The 27,325-nt window shown below is 33.2% G+C and overlaps 1 protein-coding gene across 9 annotated transcripts in view; it reads left to right on the top strand.

Annotated features, from left to right (window-relative positions):
- DMD (dystrophin) overlaps positions 1 to 27,325 on the top strand; it is a 2,324,635-nt gene that overhangs the window by 881,585 nt on the left and 1,415,725 nt on the right. For 8 of the 9 annotated variants that reach the window (XM_045994540.1, XM_045994545.1, XM_045994539.1 and 5 more), the window contains exons 20-24: positions 2,418 to 2,659; positions 7,059 to 7,239; positions 20,564 to 20,709; positions 23,515 to 23,730; positions 26,466 to 26,579. In XM_045994540.1, coding sequence (XP_045850496.1) covers positions 2,418 to 2,659; positions 7,059 to 7,239; positions 20,564 to 20,709; positions 23,515 to 23,730; positions 26,466 to 26,579 — 899 coding nt within the window. The remainder of the gene's footprint in view (positions 1 to 2,417; positions 2,660 to 7,058; positions 7,240 to 20,563; positions 20,710 to 23,514; positions 23,731 to 26,465; positions 26,580 to 27,325) is intronic. The other variant, XM_045994546.1, reaches the window with a different exon arrangement.

The raw sequence follows: 27,325 nt of genomic DNA, 5'->3' as shown, positions 1-27,325 counted from the left end.
ATATTTACATACAAATCCTTCATAATAAGATATCCGATTCTCTGTGGTCAACATCTTATCTTTGCCAGTGACGTGGAAGTTTCTGTTTTTAATTTTTGGCATAGTTGCCCTTTATCATTTTAATTGCAAATGAGAATGGATGTAGGGCCAAATATTTGAAGCTTTGCTAATATACTCATGAATTTATCACTGGTTGATATGATTTCTTTAAAAAATGTCTATACATACTTTCTATATCCCATATTAGTGCCATATTTTATAAAATTAGCACTAACTTTAAAGATATTAGTCATTGATTTTTTTATAAATGCTCCCTTTCAGTCGTTAAAAAAAAATCTCCCCTCACCAATTTCAACATTTGAAATCTCTGATCTCTCTTTTCTTTTTGTTGGCTACATATTATTTGCTGTAACATTGACTGATATTTATTATTTGCCTGGCATATGTCAGACTTTATGTAACTGCTTCACACATGTTAACTCAGAACCCTCATAGGTATCCTATGAGATCAATTCTATTTTAGCCTCATTTCATGGATGAGAAAAATGAGATCCAGTGGGATCAAATAATTGAGCCTCATTTACCCATTTAGTAAAGGGAGTGAAATTTGAACTCAGTTCTGCCTAATACTAGAGTTCTTACTGTGAATTTCTGTAACTTTATGTTCCCCTTCACCGTTTATCCTAATAGGTAGATCCTTTTTTTTTTTTACCTATTATTGTGTTTTAATCACCCTTATTTTGTTATAAAAATCAATATGTTAATAAGTAGAGAATATTATAGATTTCATAGTGGATTTGTACAAAATTTGCTTTTCTCATTTATTTTAATTCCTTTTGCAGTGATGTTAGCATCTGGAAATTTTTTTGGCCTGACGTATTGAGATGATAGTTTTGAAGAATTATCAACAAGGACACATTAAATTCTATCCCTAGATTTTAATAGATACCACAGGACCAATTGGTAGTTCATTATAGTTTTATTTGTATTTTTCTGATTAGATTAGCATGTATTATTCACATGGTAAATTACTTTATGGTTTTATTTTTTCATTTGAGAGGGGTGGCTCTTTATATGATTGACTTATGTCAGGGACAGTGAGCTCATTTCCTTTGTATTTCCTTGTAATTTAGAGAAATGTTAAACAAGACTCAGTGCAGTATCCGTTCATCAGTACCTTTAAATTACTTTAGCATCTCTGACCTGCCCAAACTGTAATTGGACCACCATGGTCTTCCTTCTTCTAAGTGCTTATTCAAGTTTAACATATGCTGAGAATATTTCCTCTAAACATCTGATCATTTGTGTCCATGGCACATTTGAATCATTATCTAACAACATTTCTCCCTTCAAATAGTCAAATAATGTTTCAAAAATATAAGAAAGTTATCAACGCTGTTATAGCTGTATTTTAAAATGGATATCCAATTTAATATTTTTATATAATATGATTAAGAAAGTTACTATGTAATTTTGTACATGTGTGTATGTGTGTGTAAGAACACCTAAGTTTTGTCAAGTAACTATAGAGAGTGAGTATTTTATCACACAACAGTATCTGATGTTGTCACTGTTTCTTGGTATGTATAGGATAATATATAGTTGGATTGGCATTAGTAATCACATATCACATTATGGTAAACTTAAATGGATTGAATAATATTAAAAGATACCAAATACCTAACACATAGTAGATTCTCCAAAAAGCTAAGTGATAATGATGTGCTTATGTTTCCATTTTACCTTTGATAGATTTTTTTTCTGCTTTAGTTTTGTTATAGATGATTTTAAAATTATCAGATCAACTTCCATATTTGTAAATGTTATGTAAGTAACATGAAAATGTTTTTTTATTTTAGAAAGGTTATTTTTAGTGCTTATTTCACTTCTTTGGACCCATGGAAAATCACACTGCCTTTCTACAGCAGAAATAGAGAATTACTGCATTTTGATAAAAATTCCTTTCTTTTTTATTAAAATCCAAATAATAACATTTCAGCTAATTCCCAAACCATTTAAAAAACACAGAGGTTAGTGTTTCAATGTACATTTCAATAGCATACATGATATTTAACAATTATTTGGAATCCTCCAAAATATTTTTTTGTCCATGATCAATCTTCCAATTCCCTTCAGAGATTTGACCCTTTTTGTTTTGATTTAAATATATTCTACTCTTCTACACCTTATGTGTCCTTATTTATTATTTTATTACATTCATACTCTTGATAAGATGCATCTCTAATAATTTATAATCAGTAATCAAAAATCCTGTTGGTACTTCTATTTCTTTATCAGTAAATGATTTGTTCAAAATCCTTCATGAGATGAATACTTTTAAACTTGAGACATGTGGGTTTTCAGATTTCTTGCAGTCTGTGGCTTCAGTGGATATATTTTAAAAATCTTCTTTCTAGAGGGTGTTAATGCTGACAGCATCAAACAAGACTCAGAACAACTGAACAGCCGGTGGATAGAGTTCTGCCAATTGCTAAGCGAGAGACTTAACTGGCTGGAGTATCAGAACAACATCATCACTTTCTATAATCAGCTACAACAATTGGAGCAGATGACAACTACTGCTGAAAACTGGTTGAAAACCCAGCCCACCACCACATCAGAGCCAACAGTAATTAAAAGCCAGTTAAAAATGTGTAAGGTAAGATTCTTTCCTCCTTTTTGGATCATGATCAAAAGGAATTTCTTGGCAATTTCCAGAAGAATAGCAAATTATTTAATAAAAAAAATCCCTTTGAAGGGTTTAAATACAATAAAGGTCAAAATGTAAGTGAAGAAAATGAGTTTAAATAGATAATATATGATGACTGGATCCTAAAAAAGTAGATTTAGAGTACTTACACATGGCTAATTGATTTTGTCAGTTTGCAGAATGGTGAAGCAGTTTGGGAGTATGGAAACTACACATATCCTATGAGAAGTGGCCAGTAATTTGGAGCTCATTTTTATGGCAGCTCGTGTGCTAAAAACAAAACTCATTCATATGTTAAAAAAGTGGAATCTACACAAACACAAGCAGTTGATGTACTGTATAATTGGATATATGAGGAAAATCTTTAAAATTGACAGTTCACTCAAATTAGGATAATTTGAGGAAGGTTTCCTTACCAAAATATTTCATCAGTGTGCTTGGAGTATAGAGGAACCATAAGGCATAGTACAGTAGCCCTGCATCAGAGCTGTAACTTCTGAGGCCCAAAAGGATTAGAGATAGAGAAGTTACAGAAACCTAGAAGGAGTGAATTGGGCACCCATTGTAAAGACAGCCTTAAGAGCCAGCCCACATGCTATCACAGGAATGGATCCAGAAAAATCAATATGCTATTTCACTCTCCTCCCTGCCTCTAGAACCTGAATCTGGACAGGGATCCCCATTGGCTAAACTTAATCATTAGGCACAAAGAGCCCTAGTTTATAAGTGTCATTCTCCTGAGTTCTAGAAATGGGCAGTGCATCCAGAGGGCCAAACAAGGTATAACTGGCACCAAGGAACCTGAGAAAGAGATTAAAAGAGTATGTTTACAAATGTAAGAAAACCAGAGTTACACAATATAATGAAGATCACTTGAACTTTTTGTATGGTTACTATGAGCTGAATGTTTTTCATGGAAAGTGAGAAATTAGATAAATGAAAGGGTTTCTAGGATGAACCTCAATGATAGACTGAGATGTTAGGTTTAATCTAAGAAGCAGGGAATGGAGGTTAATATGCATACTTTGAAAAGAATGGTTTAAATAATGGGAGATTGGAGATGGAGAGGTGACAAGGTTGGTTTGGAGGTGGTATTAATCCCAGGAAAGGATGGGAAATTCAAAGATACTTTGAAGGGAAAAGCAGTTGAAGGACCTGAAGATTTTTTATCTCATATTAGTTCTGCAGATTTACTAGGAAATGACTAAACTCAGGAAATACATTTTTAGATAAAGAATATAGGACAGAAAGGCATTGAGTTTTTTAATGCAAATATGCAAATCAAGGGAATTTCTATACTTAAAGACACATTTTGCTGTTAATAGAATCTGTGACTTTTGTTTTTCCTATGAATCCATGGAATACTCCACCTACGTTATTTCTTGTAACAAAATCTGATGATCTTACCTTAACCTGTTTGTTGAAATTCAGGTATAAAAATTAACCATAAAATCTACAAAATACATTCACCCATAATATAAATAGTCAACATCCCTAGTGTTGCTGAGAGTGATACTAAGTGTATTAACTTGGTTCAACTGCCTGATAGATACCACAGGGTAATCGGTGGCTTAAACACAGCCACCTCCAAAGAGCTGAAGGAAGGCCCATGTGAATACTGGACAGAGAGGTGTGAGGGTTGGGAATAAGATGAAAGATGGAGTCCAAAAGACAGGCATATGGGAGACAAAGCAAGGACTCTTGGGACATGGAGTATTTTAGTCTTTATCTGAGGAGCAAATGAAGATCATTGGTGGTTAACAAATCTTCAATATTCTCTTGAGGTTGAGGAAGTCATCCTGAGTGAAGTTATTTCTTTTTTCTGTATTCAGCCAGAAGATTCCAAATTTTGATGACATAATTCCATCCTTCTTCATCACTCCTTACTCTTTTTCTCTGCACCTTTGGTTGCTATTAATTTGATGGGTCACCTGGGGTAAAATATTTAGCAGGATAAGCTCATACTCATTCGCACAAAAGTTAACATTATATTATTTTGCTATGATTAATGCTAGGTAAATAAATTATTCCATCTTGTGTGTCATTGCATTCTGTTATTTGGAGATGTTTTCTAAGATTAGACAGTGGTGTTAGCTCCAAATATAATGCTTGCCAGAACTGGTTCTTCTTATGGGGGGTTAGAGAACCCTTTGGGAATTGGAAGAAATCTATGGACACTTTTCCAAGAAAAATGAAAAAGTTTTTCCATCAGATAAACACAAAATTTTGAAGGATAAACAGATCCAGGGAAGATGCCTTACTCAAGAGGACTAACCACATTAAGGCCCTTCTGTGGAAATAATGAGTAATTGCTAACATCTTTTAAATGTTAAATATTTCAAGTCAAAATGATCTCTCCTAAGACTTACTCTCAGAACGTTAAGGTCCGAATTGAACATTTGCCCAAATGTTTTATTAGTTTCCAAGTCCCCTTTGTTTTACAGAACACACTTTACTATACTGCAGGCTCCTTCGATAGTCCCCTAAACAGGAAGAATGACGGCCCTCCATCTGGCCAAATGTAAATCAGGTTCTTAAATGTTTCACAGCAGATGTCAATGTTACCATTTGTAAGCCTAGTGTACAAAGTGCATGTCTTTAATTCTATAATCAAAAACACGGAGTATTACCCTTTAGCTCTTGTCTTATTCTTCACGTGTTGATATGCACCTACCTTCTAGCTCTTGATCGAGAGGCTTTATATTAGAATGGGAGATAGGGTCTTCTCCCTAATACATGGCTTTCATTTTCACCTACCAAATAATTTGGTTATCAGAGATTTACCTACCTGAATCATTCTTATGTTATAACCACATAGCAACATTGCTCTGAAAGTTATCTTTTATCTTCTAAAAATTGTTAACAAAATGACAGTGCCCAGCAGGTAGTCCTGCTCCTATGAAAGAATCTTGGGATGTATTTATCTTACTAAATCCTAACACAAAACTTACTCTCTCCAAAACAGTATGCATGCATCCAAAAACTAATTTGTTCTTTTTTTTTTTCTTTTCACTTTGACTCTCTGGAAGCTCAGATTTACATTTAGTTCGTAATTACTGTAATTCTTTGCATTTTCCCCTCTTCCTAATTGGCTTGTTATCTGATTTTAAAATTTCAATTGTCCTTTTTTTTTTTTTTTTCATTTTAAATGATAAACAATCCTGAAGTACTTTTTTTCTGAAGGTAGCAGGCTAGGTGTGAATCGTTAAGTAAGCAGCCATGGTAATAATACCTAAATAAAGAACATTTTGGCATTCTGTTTGAATTCCAATTATATGTGTAGCAGAGACATATGAATGGCAGCTTCACTGGAAACAAAAGAGAATGAAAACATTCTCATTTGAACAGCAGTGTTCCAAAGAAATACAATGCAAACCATGAATTTGAGCCACATATTTAGTTTTAAATGTTCTAGAAACAATACAAAAAGAGGAAAAAGAAACAGGTAAATGAATTCCAGTAATGCATGTTATTTAAAATGGTAAATTGAAAATATTACCATATCAAGATTCAATCAGTATTTAGAACTATGAGTTAATATTTGTATATTTTAATAGTAAGTCTTCAAAATTCAGTGTATGTTTTATAATGACAGCACATCTGAATTTGGACTGGCCCCATTTCAGGTGTTCAGTAGCCATGTATGACTAGTAACTACTATACTGCACGGCAGTGGTCCATATGATTTTATCATCCAAACCAGAGTACTCTTCGAGAGTGCAAGGAGGTGTTATTAATAGTTACACCAGGACAAGAAAAGCAGAACAAACTCTCACCCTAACTGAAGCAGTGGTAATTGCCTGTTCAGTCAGGAGAAGTAATGTGACCATATAAAGAATAGATAATTACAGACATAAATATGTGCATGTTTACATAAGTATTACATAGCTTATGTAATCTATGAAATATCAGTATATAAAGATAAATTTGTAATGTAGTAGGTATGTTTGTAGATAGATATACTTTATATCCTTCACAAATGAATTTAAAGAAAAATATTGTTCATTAAACAATCTTAGAATTTGGAGCAAAGGCACAGTATTTTGAGATAAGAGGGGTACAGAGGAACATTCGTGTCTGATTGATTGAGAGGATATAAGGTCATTCATAGCATTTTTCAAGTGCACATTCATACCCGTTAATGCTGGAAATGATGTGATTTTGAAATTTAGAGACAGTTCTATATGATGGTATTTGTTGAGTGAAGAGCCAAGGTATTTTTAAATTTTTTTGATAAGGACAATAAGCTAAGTTTGCATCCCTGCCTTCTAACACCTTTCTTTGCAAAAAATGAAATCTATGCAAAATAAAAGTTTTCTTTGTTTTACTACTCTAAATTACGGTACAGGATGAAGTCCACCAGCTGTCAGCTCTTCAGCCTCAAATCGAAAGATTAAAAATTCAAAGCACAGGCCTGAAAGAGAAGGGACAAGGGCCAATGTTCCTGGATGCAGACTTTGTGGCCTTTACAAATCATTTTAATCAAGTCTTTGCTGATGTGCAGGCAAGAGAAAAAGAGCTCCAAACAAGTAAGTAAAAATACTTGAGATGGCTAACTATATTTTCCAAATTCAGTATTTGTTGGAAAAAGAGAAAATACTCACATGAAAGAGTCATGTCTAGCAAAGGAATGCACCATCCCTACATTCTGTAGTACGACGGAATGAGATATTGTTGTTGGAAAAATATGTGTTATATTTTCATTTCTCCCCCTCACCTCCCATAATAATTTCATGACTTTGAGAAACAAATAAAATATATGTTTTATACAAGCATTAACATCTCCTTGGTGGGTTGCAAATCTAACAATCGAAGATTTTGAACACTGGAGGAAATAAAAGAGCAGTTGAAGCCCTCTTAGTAGGTTTTCATTAAATCTTCTTTGCTTTATGTACAAGGATATTTAGCTAGGCTTCTCCCTAATACTTCTATCCAGTTTATATGAAGATTGTTATAGCTGTAACATACATGTACAACTGAAATTCAGCAAAGGGCAAATTATTCCCTGGGCTGCATTTCACTATTGGATCACTGTCATTATGCAGTATCCTCTTTTTCTTATTTAATAGTAAAATATAACCTAGAAGTGGATCAGTTACACAAATGGCTACCATTTGACTGGTGAAATTTTCAAAATGTCTCCTTTGTTTCTTACCAGTTTGCTCTTAGGATATTAATAATATCTGGTCCAAAATAGTCTGACTCATCAGCTTAATTACTAAGACAAAAATTCCTTTGACAGGCAGATTTATGAACATTTTCAAACATTAGTAAATAAGTTTTTGTTTCACCATCTGTATGTATATATGTACATACAGAAAATTATAGAGAAAAATTGGATTTTAAGGCATTAAGATCAAAATATTTTTTAAAATATCTTCCCTAAATTTGTTATGAGAAGCACAAGTATTTGTTTTCTATTAGAATTTTAATTAGTTGGAAAACACGTTTTTGACCACTTCTTTTTGTAAATATCCAAATAATTTACAAAATAGTAATTTTCTAAAATAAGTATAGTGATATACATGAAACTTTCCCTGTTTTCCTGGTTTTAAAACTTTGATTTCTTGGTGAGGTCATGGAATGAACTGAGTAAAGCAAAAGATAAGTGTTTTGTTTTTTTTTTCTTTTACTTTAAAGCCATTTTTGATGAAGGGTTTATTTTCCTGATAGGACATCAGGTAATGCAACTTCACAGTGATGTCAGCTCCCTCTAGTGGATTGCAGTATACTTGTGACTGAGAGTCTATAAAATCAATTGGGGAAAAGATTGTGACGGTCCTAAATTTTCAAACATTGACCTATTTAACAATAATGCATTTCTCTTATCATAAAATCTGTAAACCTCCCTTAAAGTCAAATACACGTTAGTGGTTATATTGTAACTGCTGGGAAAAGGAGCTTATTCACTAGAAAATTATTTTAATTTATCCATACCTATTAATTATGTCAAGGTTCAACAGTTTTTCTGTTTATTTAAAAAATGTTCAGAATATTGATGTCTGTTGACAGCTGAGCTTTGATTATGATGCTACAGTATAAATATATAATAATACATACTCTCTATCTATATAGCCATCAATCTGCCCATCTATATTATCATGTCTTCTCTTTTATACATATGATTATACATTTTTTAAGGTTGAATGGTATTCTGTTGTGTGTATACACACATAAAACTGCCAAAAATTTTCACTCCATTTATTTATAAATAAAATCTTCTCCTTATACTTTATTTACCAAAACATCTTTATCAGTTTTACTCTTTTGGAAAACTTGTCTTGATAATTAATAATTATTAGTTTAAAATTGATTATATATATGAATTATATATTATATAATTTATATGTCCATGTATAACTTATATGTTATATATGTATACCATATATAAATTATATGTATATGATTATATACAATTCAATTATAATTGAATTATATAATTTATTTTTATATATGTATATATCATAAATTTATATATATGCAACTTAATATATTATGCATTGATATATAAATATTGTATACTTGTATATAAAAGGCAAATAAAAAATTCACCATATCAAGTCATACTATAGTTCAGTTTGTTAATTAATCATTATTTCCAAAGAATTTTACATATGTATGCTTTACCTCCAAACTGGCACAGGGGAGTAAATCTGATTTCTTATATTACTCCACAGTACTTTCAACATATTCAGTATTCAGCAAATAAGAGCTAACACAAAGGGTAGTAATCCATTCTGACTTTCAACTTCTTTCCTTTTTTTTCTTTCTAGTGTTCTCAGAATGAAACAAAAACTTGACTTTTTAAATGTATTTTGAGTAGTGAAAATTGGTCTAAGGAATTGCTGCTTGGTACCTGGCAGAGATGATATGAAAATATAATATTGAAAGATAAAATGCATTTTATATTCACAGTGATTGTTAGTCTATAAATAAATACCTTTCACATAATTTATCTTTATTAGTCCTCACAGAGCAATCCTTTAAGAATGTTTTATTATTGCAGTATCCCAAGTAACCTCATGGACCTTGAATAACTGAGAGGATGAATATTAGATTGTATGAGAACTAGCAAGTATACGTGGATGTTCGTAGTGACATGATTCATGGTAACCAAAAAGTGGAACCAACTCAAATGCCCATCAGCTGATGAGTAAAGAAGGAAAATGGGCTTCTCTATACAATGAAATATTATTCAATAATACCACAGACCTGTACCCCTGAAACAAATAATACATTATATGTTAATTTTAAAAAGTGTAATGAAGCACCAATACTTGCTACAGTGTGAATGGACCTTGAAAAGATGCTAAAGAGAGAAACCAGCTGCAAAAGGTCATATTTTATATGATTCCATTTATAGGAAATGGTTGCAATTGACTCACCTAGAGAGACAGAATGTAGATTAACGGTTGCACAGGGCTAGAAGATTGAGAGAGTACAATTATCTCCCAAATCAGTTGCCAGGAACTTTTCCTAGAAACTGCAAACCAGAAGGACTATGCTCTAATTTACACGAGTGTAGAAAAAAGAGCACATGGCTTATTACAGTGATCTCTTATTTTAACAAGGAAGGTTTTAAATGTCCTTTCTACCTGTAAATATGAAAACAAAATTTATGCTATAGTTTGCATTTATTTCAATTAGAAGTATATGTCATGTCAGGAAAATAATTCCCTCTCGCCCCGGGCACCCACCATTCTATTCTCTGCTTTTAGGAGTTTGGCTCTATTAAGTACCTCATAGAGTGGAATCATGTGATATTTGTCCTCTGTGACTGGTTTATTTCATTTAGCATAATGCATTCCAGGTTCTTCCCTATTGTTGTATATGGCAGGGCTTTCCTATTTTTTTAAGGTTGAATGGTATTCTGTTGTGTGTATACACCACATTTTCTTTATCCATTTACCCATTGATAGACATTTAGTTTCTTTCCATATCTTGGCTATTGTGTATAATACTGCAATGAATGTGAGACTATAGATATCTCTTCAAGATCCTGATTTCAGTCCCTAGATGTAGCATTGCTGGATTTGTACAGTAGTTCTAATTTGTAATTTTTAAAGGAACCTTTATACTGTTTCCTCTAGCAGCTGTACCATTTTATATTTCTACAAATGGTGGAGGGTTCCAATTTTTCCACATACTCAGCAGTTACTTGTTATCTTTTGTTACTTTTGATAACAGCCACCCCCAGAAGTGTAGGATGATCTCTCATTGTGGTTTTAATATGTGTATTTCTTATAATTAGTGATGTTTAACATCTTTTCATCTATCTGTTTTCATTTGTATATCATCATCATATATCATCATTTTATTTGTATGTCATCATTGGAGAAATGTCTGCTTAAACCCTTTGCCCATTTTTTAGTCAGATTATATTTTTCCTGTTAAGTTGTGGGAGTTCCTTAGATATTTTAGATAGTAACCTCTAATCATTTACATGGCTTGCAATTATTTTCTTCCATTCTGTAGGTTGCTGTTTTATTCTGCTAATTGTTTCCTTTGCTGTAGAGAAACGTCTTGGTTTCACGTGGTCTCATTTGTTTGTTTGTTTATTTATTTATTTATTTATTTATTTGACAGAGAGAGAGAGAGAGATCACAAGTAGGCAGAGAGGCAGGCAGAGAGAGAGGAGGAAGCAGGCTCCCTGCGGAGCAGAGAGCCCAACGTGGGGCTCGATCTCAGGACCCTGAGATCATGACCTGAGCCAAAGGCAGTGGCTTAATCCATTGAGCCACCCAGGCGCCCCTCATTTGTTCATTTTTATGTCAAATCCAAGCAGTCATTTCAGGACCAGTGTTAAGAAACATTCTCCCTGTGTTTCATTCTAGGAGTTTTATGGTTGCAATTTTTCAGTTAAGGCTTTAATCTGTTTTGAGTTTATTTTTATATGTGGTGTAAGATAAGGGCAGCCTGCCTAACCCTAGATTTCTTTTTAAAGTTTTTATTTATTTATGACACAGAGAGAGAGAGAGAGATCAGAGCAGAGGAAGAGGGAGAAGCAGACCTCCTGCTGAGCAGAGAGCCTGCCTTTGGGCTCCATCCCAGGACCCTGGGATCACGGCCTGAACCGAAGGCAGCTGCCCAACTGACAGAGCCATCCTGGTGCCCCAGTAGCTGAAATTTCTAAGAGAATTTCAGTTGAGGAAATTCAGTAATCTGGTACATAATTTTGAAAGCTCTAGCTAGTGTGTCAGCCTCTAGCTGGCTTGTGACAAACAAGTAGAAGCGTCTGAGTAGAAGCTGGGAGATGGGAAATTGTTGCTATGTATATAGGCCTAACCTTAGACTAGCATTGTGATAAGGAATATAAAAGAAAGTGGAGACAGCCCTTTAAGAGGTGATGATCTGAGGAGGTGTGTGGTAGGAGACACTTTTACAAAATGACAGGGAGTGATTTGGGCTTCCTATAGGGTTAATTCACGAAAATTTTAGGGCAACCAGCAGAAAATGTTCTCTATGACCATAATTTCAAACACTGTGGTTAGTTCCTGCTACGATGCTGGATCTAATGTGAAGATATTGAGATAAGGAAGGAAACAAAGGTTGTCTTGATCTAACTATTCTAGTAGTCCCAGGTCAGAAAATGTACCTAATATACTTTTATATTTAAGTAAGGAATTATTTTATTCTAAGAAACAGTCTATTTTGCTTTTCTCTGTAACTCCAGGAAAAAAATTAAGAGAACCTGTTTGTAAATGGACTTTTTATTCTGTTTTCTTCATTGATGCCATCAACATCAAGCATAACAGACGCTTTTATTTAAGCTAGCTCTGTGCTTTATACCATGAGGTACAAGAATTGCTCCTTGACCTTAAGAATCTTGGGAAATAGGCTAAATGCCAAGTAGAGAATGAAAGATAAAAAAAGTATTTAATAGGACTTTTGAAGATAGGATTACTGAACTAATAGGGCCAATTTTAGAAATAATATGGAAAGGGGGAAAGGCAGCAAACCCCCCCAAACTTATGTTATATTGTAATAAATAATTGAATAGTGTAGTAGCTGATACTTACGTAAACTTAGGTAGAACATTGTGAGGAAAAACGTGGAGGATGAATCAATTATTCAAGCAGAGAATATTAGGGCATTGCTTGTGAAAAAGTCCCAGATTTCAATTGATTCATTGGATACATGGCTTTTAAAAAATTGTACAGTGATCTTGGATAAAATTCTCATAAACCCATCTATTTTGCTCATATCAGAGCCCTGAGGGCCTTTGTGGGAATGGAGCTTGAGCAGCAGGGACTTGAGGCAGAAGGAGCTGCATAAGCACAAAGGCTTGGATAAAGTGATATATTTTGGGTGGAGGATTTATGATGATGAAAAGGTGGGCTGAGAAGTTGATTGACTTCTAACCATAAAGGTCCTTGAGTGTCAAGCTAAGGTGTTAATATCTGTGTTGGCATTGGAAATTAAATCTTCATACTCAGAATTCTTTACTTTTTTCAGGTTTTTTAAGGACAATTTCTAGTATGTTCATCATCATATATTGTAGGTCCTTGGGTCCCTTCCTCCTTCTGGATATCTTCTGCCAATGTTAATATTGTAAAGAAATACTTGTTCTATGCCATGGTTGATGCCATTAAATAAGGTTGGGAGTTGCAGAAAAAGCTCTTTGTTGATTACACTGTTTTTTTTTAAATTATCCTATTAACTGTGAGGGATAGAGAAAAGTTGGAATCTGCTTGGTATGGAGTTAAAAAGGATAGCTTCAATATGAGAAATTCCCAAAATAGATTTATTAAAGAAGTAGGGATTACTGTTAGTTAAGTTTCTACACACACACACACACACACACACACACACACACACACACACACTCACACACTTCATTTTTTAAGCCATCACTAATTTCTACTTATAAATGATGAGAAATTCAAGTTAGAGCCAACTTCATATTCACAGCAGATGTTTCAATGTTTTAAAATGCTGTCACTATTTACAGACTACTAACATATATGCTCTCTTTCTTTCCCCAAATGGATTATTTCCTACAGCTTCTATGTAAGCTCATCCACTATAAATAGAATGTGAAACATATACATAATTTAAAATTTTCTAGTAACTGTATTAAACAGGAAAAATGAAAGTAATTGGAGGCGAACCATAAGAGACTATGGACTCTGAAAAACAACCTGAGGGTTTTGAAGGGTCAGGGGTGGGAGGTTGGGGGAACAGGTGGTGGGTGATGGGGAGGGCACGTTTTGCATGGAGCACTGGGTGTTGTGCAAAAAGAATGAATACTGTTACGCTGAAAAAAAAAATAAATAAATAAAAAGGGAAAAAAAATGAAAGTAATTTTAATTATATATTTTATGTAATAAATGCATCCGCATAATATTGTCTTAACAAAAAATCAAAATTAAATACTATAGTTTTTTTTACATTATTTTTATACCAAGTCTTCAAAATCTGGTGTGTATTTACATGTGCACAACATCTCAGTTCATACTGAGTTCAATATTCCTTCTCTCTACTCCGTCACTTGTGTGACAGTTAAGTACCTTTATTTTTCCTGAGTGGCTTTAATTTTGGGGAGAGAGAAAGAGAGAGTTGTGATTTTTCAAAAAAAAAGTGCCATAAATAACCTAGTTGTGTATAACAAAACACTAGGAATCCTTCACTAGTATTCTTAGGTATGTCTGATTTAAATGAGATAAACTGTGTGGCTTATAATCACTTTTCAGCTACTATGAGGTAAATCATGCTAGCTAATGAATGTTTTTTTACATTTAGAAGGAACCTATATGAGTAAAGGTATCCTTGTCTTTAATTGTATATTGTAAACAAAAAAGTCATGCATTTTATCTGCAGTCGAGACCTACCCTCTAAACCCTGGGTCCTTATGCCCAGCTACTAATGCCTTTCCTTTCCAGTTAAATATCTCAAGGTATTGCAAACCCAGTGAATCCAAGAAGATAAACTCATAATAGACAACTCTGCAACTGGTAACTACTTCCGCTTTGGCCCCTCCAATATCAGGGACAAGAACCAAGGTCTATGGAGTTGTACAATCAGGAGTCTTGGAATCATCCTTGCTATTCCCCCTGCCTCACTCATTTCCTCTCCTGTTTCTATTCAGTCTCCCAGCTTCTGTGATTTTATCTCCAAAATAGTTCTCACATCTGGATTCCTTTTCATATTCATGGTCATTGTATTAGTCCAGGCTACTGTGTTTTCTTGCTGGACCACTAATTTGCCTCCCCTTCATCCATTCTTGGCACTGAGAATTCTATTTTCTGTGGTTTAGCTGGAATGATTGTTCTTATGGAAAATCTAACAATGTCACTTCTTTGTGTAATGCATACAATGACTTTCTTTTACATACTCTTTAGAAGGTACGTAAAAGGCATTGCCTACTTGCAGTCACAGCCTTATTCATGCTTATATTCTCCCCACTTTATATTGACCTTTCATTTTCTGAAAATGACACTATATTCTCCTCCTCAGAGCCCTCCATATTCTCACAGAAACCCTAGCAGAGCTAAATCTTGCTCCTCCCCATCTTTGCCCAAAAGTTAATTTTTTATGAGCTCCCAGTCTATATATGATGTTCTTAATATTTACTGTCATAAAAAAAATTTACTGTCATAGCACTCTATTTTTTGTTTATAAAATTAATTACAATTTTATCAAAACTGTATTAGAATATTATATGACTCCATGAGTAAAGTGTGAAATCAGTGAATGTGGGGAGTCTGTTCTCTTAATTATTGCATCCTTAAAATATATCTCAGAGGTTGAAATTGATAACTAGTTTGAAATAATAAATGAAATATAATATATTAAATATATACATGTATTTCCCTAATTTTATGTATGGGTACACAAATAAAGAGATATAAGCATTTTTTTGATGTAGTGGTGGTCATATTTCCATAGACACAAACTAACATTCCTGGTCAGGATATAATAAAAATTGTTATTCTATCAATTGTTCTGTTCCAAAGTGATACAGTTGTGGACATGATTTTGTTGTTTTTCAAAAGAATTCCAGAAGAAAACCAAAATATGTATGTGTGTGCGCGCACACACACACACACACACTCTGTATACACTATGAGATTCAATGCATACATTTTCTTTTTAATATTTGTTAATTTTTGCCCAACTAACACCTTGTAAATTTACAAATGAATTGCATTAGGAAAAATTGCAACTACCTTAGGGGCGCCTGGGTGGCTCAGTGGGTTAAAGCCTCTGCCTTCGGCTCAGGTCATGATCCCAGGGTCCTGGGATCGAGCCCCGCATCGGGCTCCCTGCTCAGCGGGCAGCCTGCTTCCTCCTCTCTCTCTCTCTGCCTGCCTCTCTGCCTACTTGTGATTTCTGTCTGTCAAATAAATAAAATCTTAAAAAATAAATAAAATAAAATAAAACAAAGTCTACCTTAGTAGTCTAGAAACCATGAAGTGAGAAAGGAGATGAGGAATAACCAAAGTCAATTTAAGCTACTCAGTGTTTAGAAACTCCCACCGGGATTAGAAAGATTCAGTAGGTGAGATAAGAAGAATGTCTAAATTCTCCTCTTGTTCACATTCTGAGCTTCACCAAATACTGGTTTTCTCCTGTGTCCCTGGCAAAGGCATTCTTGGTTACATTTTCCAACATGTAGTTCTTTATTTAACAAATACTGATTCCTTGCAAGACACTGTACTGGTCATTGGGGATAGATCGCTAAGTTAAAACCACATGCTTTTTGTTGTCATTATGCTTGTAAACTGGGGAAAGACACAGCCATTAATCATAAAATCAAGCTGGTATTTTTATAATTATAATTGAGATGAGTGCTTGAACATAAAAGGCCAAGGCCAAGGCTCTGCTACTAAGGAAACTTATCCAGACTGGGAAGGTCAGCAAAGATTTCCTTGAGAATGTACTACTTAACACAGAAGCCAGAGGATGAATAGGAATTTATAAGACTAGGGGAGTAGTAGGTGATAGCTAATTAAGAAACAGAGAAGTCTTATTTCCATGGAACACAAAGGGAAGTAGGGGATGAAAGATGAGTCTGGAGAGGTGGATAGTCTAGGGGGTCTTATATGAGCCATGTGTGAGGATTCTAGAAAAACGAAACAGTATTGATAATTTTTATGCTGTGGTATCTCATTGTGGTATTGATTTGTATTTCCCTGATGCCAAGTGATGTTGAGCATTTTTTTCATGCGTCTGTTGGCCATTTAGATGTCTTCTTTGGAGAATTGTCTATTCATGTCTTCTGCCCACCTCTTGATTGGATTATTTGTTCTTTGGTTGTTGAGTTTGATAAGTTCTCTACAGATTTTGGTTATTAGCCCTTTATCAAATAAGTCATTTGCAAATATCTTCTCCCATTCTGTAGGTTGTCTTTTGGTTTTGTTGAATGTTTTCTTTCTTTTTTTTTTAAGATTCTGTTTATTTATTTGACAGACAGAGACCACAAGTAGGCAGAGAGGTAGTCAGAGAGAGAGGAAGAGAAGCAGGCTCCCACCAAGCAGTGAGCCTGATGTGGGACTCGATCCCAGAACCCCAGAATCATGACCTGAGCCGAAGGCACAGGCTTTAACCCACTGAGCCACTCAGGCGCCCCTGTTGCGTGTTTTCTTTGCTGTGTAAAAGCTTTTTATGTTGATGTCAAGTCCCAGTAGCCTTTGTTTCCCTTGCCTTTGGAGACATGTCTAGCAAGAAGTTGATGTGGCCAAGGTCAAAGAAGTTACTGCCTGTGTTCTCTTCTGGAATTTTAATGGATTCTTGTCTCACATTTAGGTCTTTCATCCATTTTAAGTCTATTTTTGTGTGACATGGATGGAACTAGAAGTTTTTATGCTAAGCAAAATAAGTCAGTCAAAGAAAGACAATGATCCTATGACTTCATTCATATGTGGAATTTAAGAAACAAAACAGAGGAGCATAGGGGAAAGGAGGGAAAAATTAAACAAGACAAAAATCAGAGAGGGAGACATACCATAAGAGACTCTTAATCATAGGAAACAAAATGAGGATGGGGTAACAGGTAATGGATATTAAGGAGGGCATGGGATATAATGAGCACTGGGTGTTATATAAGACTGATGGATCACTGAACTCCACCTCTAAAACTAATAATACACTATGTGTTAATTGAATTTAAATAAAAAATAAAATACAATGAATGCATGATTCCAAGGGAAAAAATATGCTGTGATGTAGCATCATAAATCAGTTTTGCATTTTCAAAAACTATGTGTAGTGGTTGATTGAAAAGAAGCAGGAGCATGTATGGAGAGGCTAGGAAGTATCTTACATTATGTGGGCTTTTGCATGTACTAGGTAATTTACATGGAAGATGCAAAGATATTTTTGATCATTTCAGAAGTCATCTGCCTTCTCAGAATAGAGGGAAGGTTGGCTTAGCTCTCAGTTGGAGAACTTCATGTCTTGCACCTGAATACAGTTTAGAAGCAGTTATACAGAGAAATCATCAACAGAGACAGAAATGGTTGATTTTTCATTACACAGAAGGGGTCTAATGAAGGGAGAATATATCAAGACCTCCCCCAGAACAGAGGACAGACTTGAGGATAATATTAGAGTCCATTGGGTAGCTATTAACATAGCTTTTCAGATAAAAGTATTTCCTGATTGACGAACCTACATGTGGGCAATGAGCTAGCTAGTTCAGAAGCTATGAACTTGGTAGGTCTTCTTTCAGTTCTAGCTTCTCCCTAATGCAATCCATCTGTGAAACACCTGGAATGTTTACTAGGGATCCAGACAGCAAAGGAAGAAATGTACCTGAACATGCTGAATCAAAATATGGAATAAGAAGTTCCATCTATGCAGTACCATAAACAGTGTCCACATGTAATGATGGCCTGGATTTTCAATACTTTATCATGATTTTAAAGGGAAGCTGAGACTGTGTAATGTAAATTATTCATTAAATAATGCAAATTAATGCATACTTTGTTAATATTTTGGTTAAATTGATAGACAAATATCAAATTATGATTATTTCCTAAGTTCTAAAAATTGATCAAATTTATTAATCTTTTAGAATGTTTCAGTGTTTATCATTTTTTCTGTATTTGAGAGACTTTGATTTTATGCTGATCTGTGCTTTTTAAAAAGCAACGGATTCTTTAAATTTATGGCATTTATCTATCTATCTTTATGTCTGTCATTTTCCTTCTTCCCTCCTTCCCTGAATTCTGTACATAGATGGATGCTGACTGAGTTATGGACAGTTATGGACAATCTATAATATCATAATATCTCATAAATTAACTCTTTTATACTTCTGTCATGCTTATGTTACCTTAATACTTTATTGATAAGCTGACAAATCTGAAAATTTTTCTCGCATTTAATGTAGGTACAGTTTTAACTGTGTAAACAATTATAGTTGTATAAAGTATATATACACATATATTAACATATGGTTTAAAGTTTGTACATAACTATGTATACACACAAACACACACATACACACACACTGTACTCAATGTATTTTTCATTCCCTAATTTCATTCCTTAATTTATACTTATACTTTTCATCCATATATATATATATATACATTCCTTCCTTAATTAAATTGCTATATATATATTATATATATATTATATATATTATATATAATTAAAATGCTATATATATATATATACACATTCATTCCTTAATTTATACTTATACTTTTCATCCATATATATATATACATATATATACATATGTATATGTATATATACATATGTATATGTATATATACATATGTATATGTACATATATACATATGTACATAATATATGTACATATATTAACATATGGTTTAAAGTTTGTACATAACTATGTATACACATACACACACACTGTACTCAATGTATTTTTCATTCCCTAATTTCATTCCTTAATTTATACTTATACTTTTCATCCATATATATATATACATTCCTTCCTTAATTAAATTGCTATATATATAATATATATATATATTATATATATATATTATATATAATTAAAATGCTATATATATATATATATACATTCATTCCTTAATTTATACTTATACTTTTCATCCATATATATATATATACATATATGTATATATACATATGTATATATACATATGTATATATACATATGTGTATATATATATATATATATATATATGTAAAGGGAATTATGCTGCTAAGTAGTAGGTTTGAATTTGAAACCAGACAAACCTGGTTTAAAATCCTGGCTCTGCTATTTACTAGGTTATTGCATGTGAGCAAATTACTTGGCCTGTTTTTGTAGCCTCAGTTTCCTTTGCTGTAAATGAGAATAAAAATGCTTATCTCACAGGTGTATTGTAAGAATGATAATATGGATAATCATTATCAGAGTTTCTGATACATACTAAATGCACAGAATTTTTTAATAAAATAAGTGTCATGATGTAGTTAAAATACCAACTGCTGTGCATAATGATACTTTCTGCAAAGACAAATGCTGGCACACAAAGAATACCCTTCAAAGTCAATATACATGAACTCTCCTTGGTTTCTCCAAGTACTGTCTGTGTTATCATGAGCACATTACTTAGCCTCTATGTTTTGTCATTTCATTACCTTAAAAAAACTACTTTAACAGCATAAACCTTGCAAGTCTGATGTGAGGATTCAGTGTTTTGTGTGTGTGTGTGTGTGTGTGTATAGTTCAAGTATCACACATGTAATAGGATTTTATCTTCAGTATTATCATCACATTCTAATTTGTATCTTGTATCTTCACATTTTCACAACTTGCTGATATTTGTAATTAGAAGTGTGATTTAGTTTGCTAACAACTTAGGAAAACATAATGACAAAGTTTAAAATAATGAAATGATTCTCTTCTTTTGCCTTTTGATAAAGTTTTTGACATTTTGCCACCCATGCGCTATCAGGAGACCATGAGTACCATCCTGACATGGATCCGGCAGTCAGAAAGCAAACTCTCTATACCTCAGGTCACTGTTACTGAATATGACATCATGGAACAGAGACTCGGAGAGTTACAGGTCTGTGAATATTTGAATGTCTTAAACAATGTAGTACAGATACCATTTATCAAACAGTCACGTTGGTGTAACCTTTATTTTTTACATTGGTGTAATATGAAAATAATAGAAATAAAATAATTGTGGTAGGTGTGATAGTTTGCAATTGGAAAATTGAAGATAAGATTTTTAAAAATATAATATTTTATGCATTTGTGCTTTCTCTCCATAAGACAAAAATTCTGTCTTTGAAGAGACATGGTCTGTGTATTAATTATATTCTTTCTTGTTTAGTAATTATTTTCAGACACAATGATTTTGGTTATTATAAAAGTTGTAGTATTATTCCCCCCTTTGCTTGCTAATTTAGAACTCCTTTCACATTTCCATACATAAAATGATAAAATCTGTGTAGTTATAAAATAAATTTTAAATATTAGCCTTATGTAATATCATAACTATTTTTCAAGTTCTATTAATATTTTAGCAGCCTTATATCAAGTGATAGAAAAATACTAATATGGTAAATTAAAAAAATTGTAGGAGGTTTCAGAATATTTTTCCTGCTAATTCTGAAAAGTTTGTGTTGTATGCAATCACGTTTTATTTTTTAAGTCAAGAAAGCATTTATTAATTATATTTTGGAGCTATGTGTACATTTTGAGAACTAAGAAAAAAATAAAAAAATAACTTTTATATGAAGAGTTCTTTTTCAAGAATTAAATATTATTTCTTAAAGTTATGTTACAACTATTTCTTCAAAGAAATCTCTATTTAAACATTTCTCACTATATATTGCCCTATTTAGACTGACTGTGTCCTCTGCCATCACATCAAGCAACCTATAACTATTTGATCTTGTTTTTTTTATCTTGTTTTTATACTTGGAATGATTCCAAAATTTACTTTAAAGAATATGACTTAATAGAACTATAAGCTTAAAAAGAGTATAAGGAATACAGCAACTAGAGGAATAGATTGAGTATATACAAAATGGTGTATAGATGAGTAGAAGAGTATACTTGTACTGAAGAAACTTTGAAGAGAAAAATTACTTATAACTATTACTGAGAAATTGTATCAAGTAGCTGAAAAAAAAATGTCATTAGAACTTTGTGTCAAATGTTACACCAAAACAAAATACCACATATATGAAAAAGTTCAAAAACATTTTAATAAGGACAAATTTTGGAGAAATTTTTGAGTAAAATATTTTAAAACATACAAGAGAGAAGCACACAAATCAATGGACACAATTGCAAACATGGTAAAAATACCAGACAATTTAAAAGAAAGATGAGACCAGGGAAAAAAATTGTCTGAATAAGGGAGAATCATTAGTAAGGAATTTACAAAGAGAGGCATAAACAACTATTAAACCTATGAAAATTTATAATTCAAATTATAAAGGATGAAATACAAATGTATAACATGGAATACCATTTTTCACACCTAAGTTGCAAACAAAAAGATATAATAAGTGCAAGTCTGGCAGCAATGAACTGCCTTCTCACTTCCTGGTGGGAATATAAATTGAACTAAAGTTTTACTGAGAAAACTTTTCAATACTTCCTGATAACGTAAAAAATAATTAATTGTGATATGCTTGTGAATACTATTTTCATGAAGCCTATATCTTAAGCAGTAATCAGAATACATGAAAAAATAGAAAAAATATGGAGATAGATAGATGGGGAGATTATAAACATAATTTATAGAGGTGGAAAATTAGAAGTTAATTTGTAGAGTTAATAATGGGAAATGGTTAAATGAACCAGAGACGCCTTAAAATTTATGTTTTTGAAAAATATTTAATGACGTGGGAAAGACTCACAAAAATAAAAGGCCTAACTCAAAATGTAGTTATATGTATGCTAGATATTATCTAAATAATAAATCAAATTTAATGAAGTAAAATTATAGCAAAGTAAAAAAAAATTAAAATACTGCAAGGTAGGCATATTCTACAACTATAAAAAGTATGCATTTGGCATATTTGGGGAATATTATAGATCACATTATAAAAGAAGGGATGATTGTGTATGTGTGTATATAATATATTCACATGTTCAGTAGTTAGAGAAACACAAAGTTTATGTAAAATCATAAATGGGTAACGTTTCCATGTTTTATCTTGATCCTTTATTACTTTTTAACTAGAAAGTAATAAATAGCAAGTAGAAAAACCCTGAAGATAGACATTCCATTATAAGCTATTGCATAGGTTACACAGGATAATTGTAAAACCAACTTTAGAAATTCTCCCCAAAATTATCCTAGAATTTCATTATAACACTAAAAAAAATGTCTTGTAAAAAATGTGAAACTTTAGTTAATTGGCATTTGTAGGCCATCCGTCTGATAACTTACTCAGTTTTGTTATCTCATCTATCTATATGATTTAGTTATGTTTTTACCTAGAGAGTGTTAGAAGTTGTCTTACTAAAAACTTGGTGTAATTGAATTAACTCCCTAACTATACTATAAATATAGTTATTAATATACAGACATGATGCCATAATTAGGTGTGCTAGAACTCTGGTTCATTTAGATATAGTCAGGATTATTTTTGACATTGTTCCTAAAAAGAGGCATAGATTTTTAAATAAAATATTTCTGTGCAATTATTCTTAGGGTAAACCGTGGAATTTAAGTTACTCCTAATTATTCTGTAACTGATGGTACATCATCTATATTTTTAGATGTTTGAATCATATCGCTTTCACTGTAAATACATTTAAGTGAAACTTGTAAGTGAAACTGTGCAATGAAACTTGTTATTTTTCATTAATTAGTCTACGTGTGCTTTCCTTTTTTATATTTGAGGCTTTACAACGCTCTCTGCAAGAGCAACAAAGTGGCCTAAACTATCTCAGCACCACTGTGAAAGAGATGTCAAAGAAAGCACCGCTGTCTGATCTTAGCCGGAAGTATCAATCAGAATTTGAAGAGATTGAGGGCCGCTGGAAGAAGCTGTCTTCCCAGCTGGTTGAATATTGCCAGAAGCTAGAGGAGCAAATGGCTAAACTTCGAAAAATTCAGGTAATCCAAGATTGAACTCTTGTATTCATTTGTTTTCCTGGCTTGTTTCTCCCCTAATGATGTGTTCTAAAATTTAAAGGCATATAGAAATTTAACTTCTATAGTTCCTCAAAGTGAGTGATAAGATCAAAAGACACCCATTTTTCTCAAATGACTGTATCTTGCTTATTTCTTTTAAGAAGACGGTAGTTAAAGAGTTCCCCTTTCTAGATTTTCTTGAGAATTTTTTTTTTTTTTTTGCCAACAAAACTGATGGGACTTAAATATATTTTTAGCTTAATAGTTTTCAAAACCAGTCTCTCCTTTAGCCTAGTTGCTTTTTAAAATATAGATATCACTTAGCTTATGAATAGATAAGACTTAATTTGTTTGAGTAGTGCCACTGTGCTCCTAATCACCCAAGCTGGAAATGGTAAACCAACAATTACATTCTAGTCTAAAGTATAAAATATTTACTGAGATAGGTAATACCTCTCTTATGGGGTGAATTATTGTGAAGAATATTAATGCTTTGACAGCATCATGGCATAATGAAAAGCATTATGAATAAGATACTTCTGGTTGAAGTCCCAGTGCAGCTATTAGTTGTTGTTTGCTTTTACCTGTTAGAAACCAAAAGAACGTGTCCTAAAACAATCCATAAAGTACAGCATTCTTATGAACATATCTCTACATATAAACATATGTGCACATACACATATGTGCAAACTCATTTTTTCCAGTACCAGTGTTTAAAGATGGTATAAATACATGGTCTTTGCCAGCAAGGAGCCCACATTCTAGTGAAGGGAATAGGTGTGTTAGTTCCCTATTGCTGCTTTCATGAATTACTGCAAATTTAGTAGCTGAACATGGCACCAATTTATTATCTTACAGTTCTGGAGGTCAGAAGTTCAAAATCAGCTGCAGTGGGCTAAAATCAAGGAGTAGATAGGGCTGTCTCTTTTCTGGAGTCTTTAGCAGAGAATCTGTTGCCTTGTCCTTGTTAGCTTCTGGAAAATGGCGTTTCTCCCCTGATATCTGCATCTTGTCTATTCAGGTCAGCCACACAGCATCTTAGGGCCTCTCCCTCTATATGTCACACTCCTGACCCCCTCTTAATAAGGACCCTTGTAATTACATTGTGCCTGGCTAGATAACCCAGAATAACTTCTCCATTTCAAAATATTTAATCTCACCTGCAGAGTATTTTTTTTTTTTTTTTTGCCAGGTAAGGGACCATATTCCCAGGTTGCAAGAATGAGGGCATGAACATCTTAGTGAGGTCATTATTCAGCCAACACAGGAAGTAAATTAAAGAGTACAGTAAACATTACTACGAGACACAGAAAAGAAATCCAACATCAGCTGGGTGAAGCGGCTATGCAATGTTCTTGGAACATGGGTTATCTGGGCTACACCTTGAACAAGTAGAATTCAGTCAGCTGATAAAGAGGGAGAGAAGGTACCTGACACAATGAAGCCATATATTCACTTAGCCAGAAGGGGTTCAGTTTTGGAGAGACAAAAATATGTTTGGAGATTAATAATGCATATGATTAGAAAAATGATCTAGGAGTAGATAATGGTCCCAGATGTCATGGTTTAGAATATGAATTACAGCCTAATGGTGATGGAATTAAAAATAAGAATTTGGAACTGTTACTGCTATTTTAAAGAGGGAGAGATATGATAATATTTGTGTTTTCAAAGCATCACTCTGATGAGAAGAATGCAGAGTGAAGAAAAATACTGACACCTATGTGGAGAATGGAGTAGAGTAGGGAAAGATTGAGACAGACAGCAAAAAGAGCTAATGCGGTAATCAAGAAGCCAATAATAAGATCTGAACTAGATCTTAGAAATGTGAAACCAGAGTCAAGAGATATCAGCAAGATGATGATATTGAAACCTGAAGTTCTTAGATCTAGTCAAATGCTTTTAAAAAGCATTAGTATTAATCATATTGAACGGGTAGCTTTCTGGGAAGCACACATTTTCAACAGAGATTTAATTAAGAAGGTAGGAAATAGCACATCTGGGCAGCAGCTTTGAATTGTGTGGGAAATAAAGGAGCTCAAAAATCACACATTTGAAAAGTAGCCAAAAAAAAAAAAAAAAAACAGGGAGTGGGGGGAAGCAATATGTAAAAGAAAAATGGGAGGTACTTGGCTATTTATAAATGATAAAAGTTGACATTTTTCTCCTGATCATTACTTCAACCTGGTCAGGCAAATAGGAAATTAAAATCAGAGGTTTTCTCTTCAAAGATGACAAAATCTTGTGTTCTGAGAAGTTCCCAACTGGAGGGACTATTTAAACTGTCAACTGTAGAAAACAATTTGTGGAAGTTCAGGTTTAGGGAGGCTATAAAGACACCATTACATTGAGTTTATTGTTCATAGTTTGTTTTATGTACTGTAAGGGCACATTGTTAGTATTATCATGAGTTGTTTTGTAACTTAAAATTTCTCTAGGGGGGATATGATTTAATGTTCTCAAGAGTAACATCATAAAACCACATTTGGTAGTAATTTTTTATTTTTAACAATAGCAGACTTCATACACCAGTGCTCATACTGTAGACCATAAAAATGCAGTCTTAGTAAAAATATTCTTTTCCTGAAGAGTAACTTAGAAACATCCTTCAAACACAGGAATTATTTCTGGGCTTGTGTTCATAAATATCACTGTGATGAATTGTGTTAAGAGAAATCAGCACCCCAGTATGGCTTAAAATGAGTCTCTGATTCCAGAATCACATAAAAACTCTGAAGAAATGGATGGCTGAAGTTGATGTTTTCCTGAAGGAGGAATGGCCGGCCCTCGGGGATCCAGAAATTCTGAAAAGACAGCTGAAACAGTGCAGGGTAAGATTTTTATATGACCCTTATCATATGAAGACTTTTATATGGAAGTTACGATTTGATTTTATCAGTGGTCCTTAACCAGAGTGATTTTGCTCCCCTGAGGGACATTTAGCAACCTCTAGAGACATTTTTATCACAAATTGGAATGGGGTTGATGCTACTAGTATGTAGTGGATAGAGGCCAGGAATGCTCTGTACATATTCTATCATAGAGAGACAGAAGAGCCTCTCACAAGAAAAAGTAGCCAGTCTAAAATGATAGTTGTGCCAATGTTGAGAAACCAGGTTAAATAAATGAGGAATAGAATATCATTATCTTTTACTCAGCACTCAGAAGATTATTTTACTATAAAATACAGTTTAATCTAAAGGCGAAGAAGCCTTTGAGCTATTTGTTATATCTTATTGCGGATTATTAGTCATACTGTGTTGCTCTGCCCAGGCATATTACGCTGGACATAATATTACACAATACAGATTTTTGAAATAATATTCAATATACCATCATCATGCAGTGGAAAGAAAGTAATCTAGCTCTTTAAAGAATCTTCTTTGCAAATACAAGCTAAGAAAAAAGAAAACAAACCCAGCTTACAAATAACCTTCACACCCATCATGCTATAAACAATTGCTGCAATATCTTGCATCTGAAAACCAAAATAATTTCAAAAATAGTAATGTATAAAGCCCATCATTTTCACACATTTTTCTAAAAAGGAATATTAAATTTCTTTCTTTTTGTGCCT

Source organism: Meles meles, chromosome X, assembly GCF_922984935.1.
Source record: "Meles meles chromosome X, mMelMel3.1 paternal haplotype, whole genome shotgun sequence".
Taxonomy (NCBI): domain Eukaryota; kingdom Metazoa; phylum Chordata; class Mammalia; order Carnivora; family Mustelidae; genus Meles; species Meles meles.
This window is presented reverse-complemented; position numbering and strand designations above follow the sequence as displayed.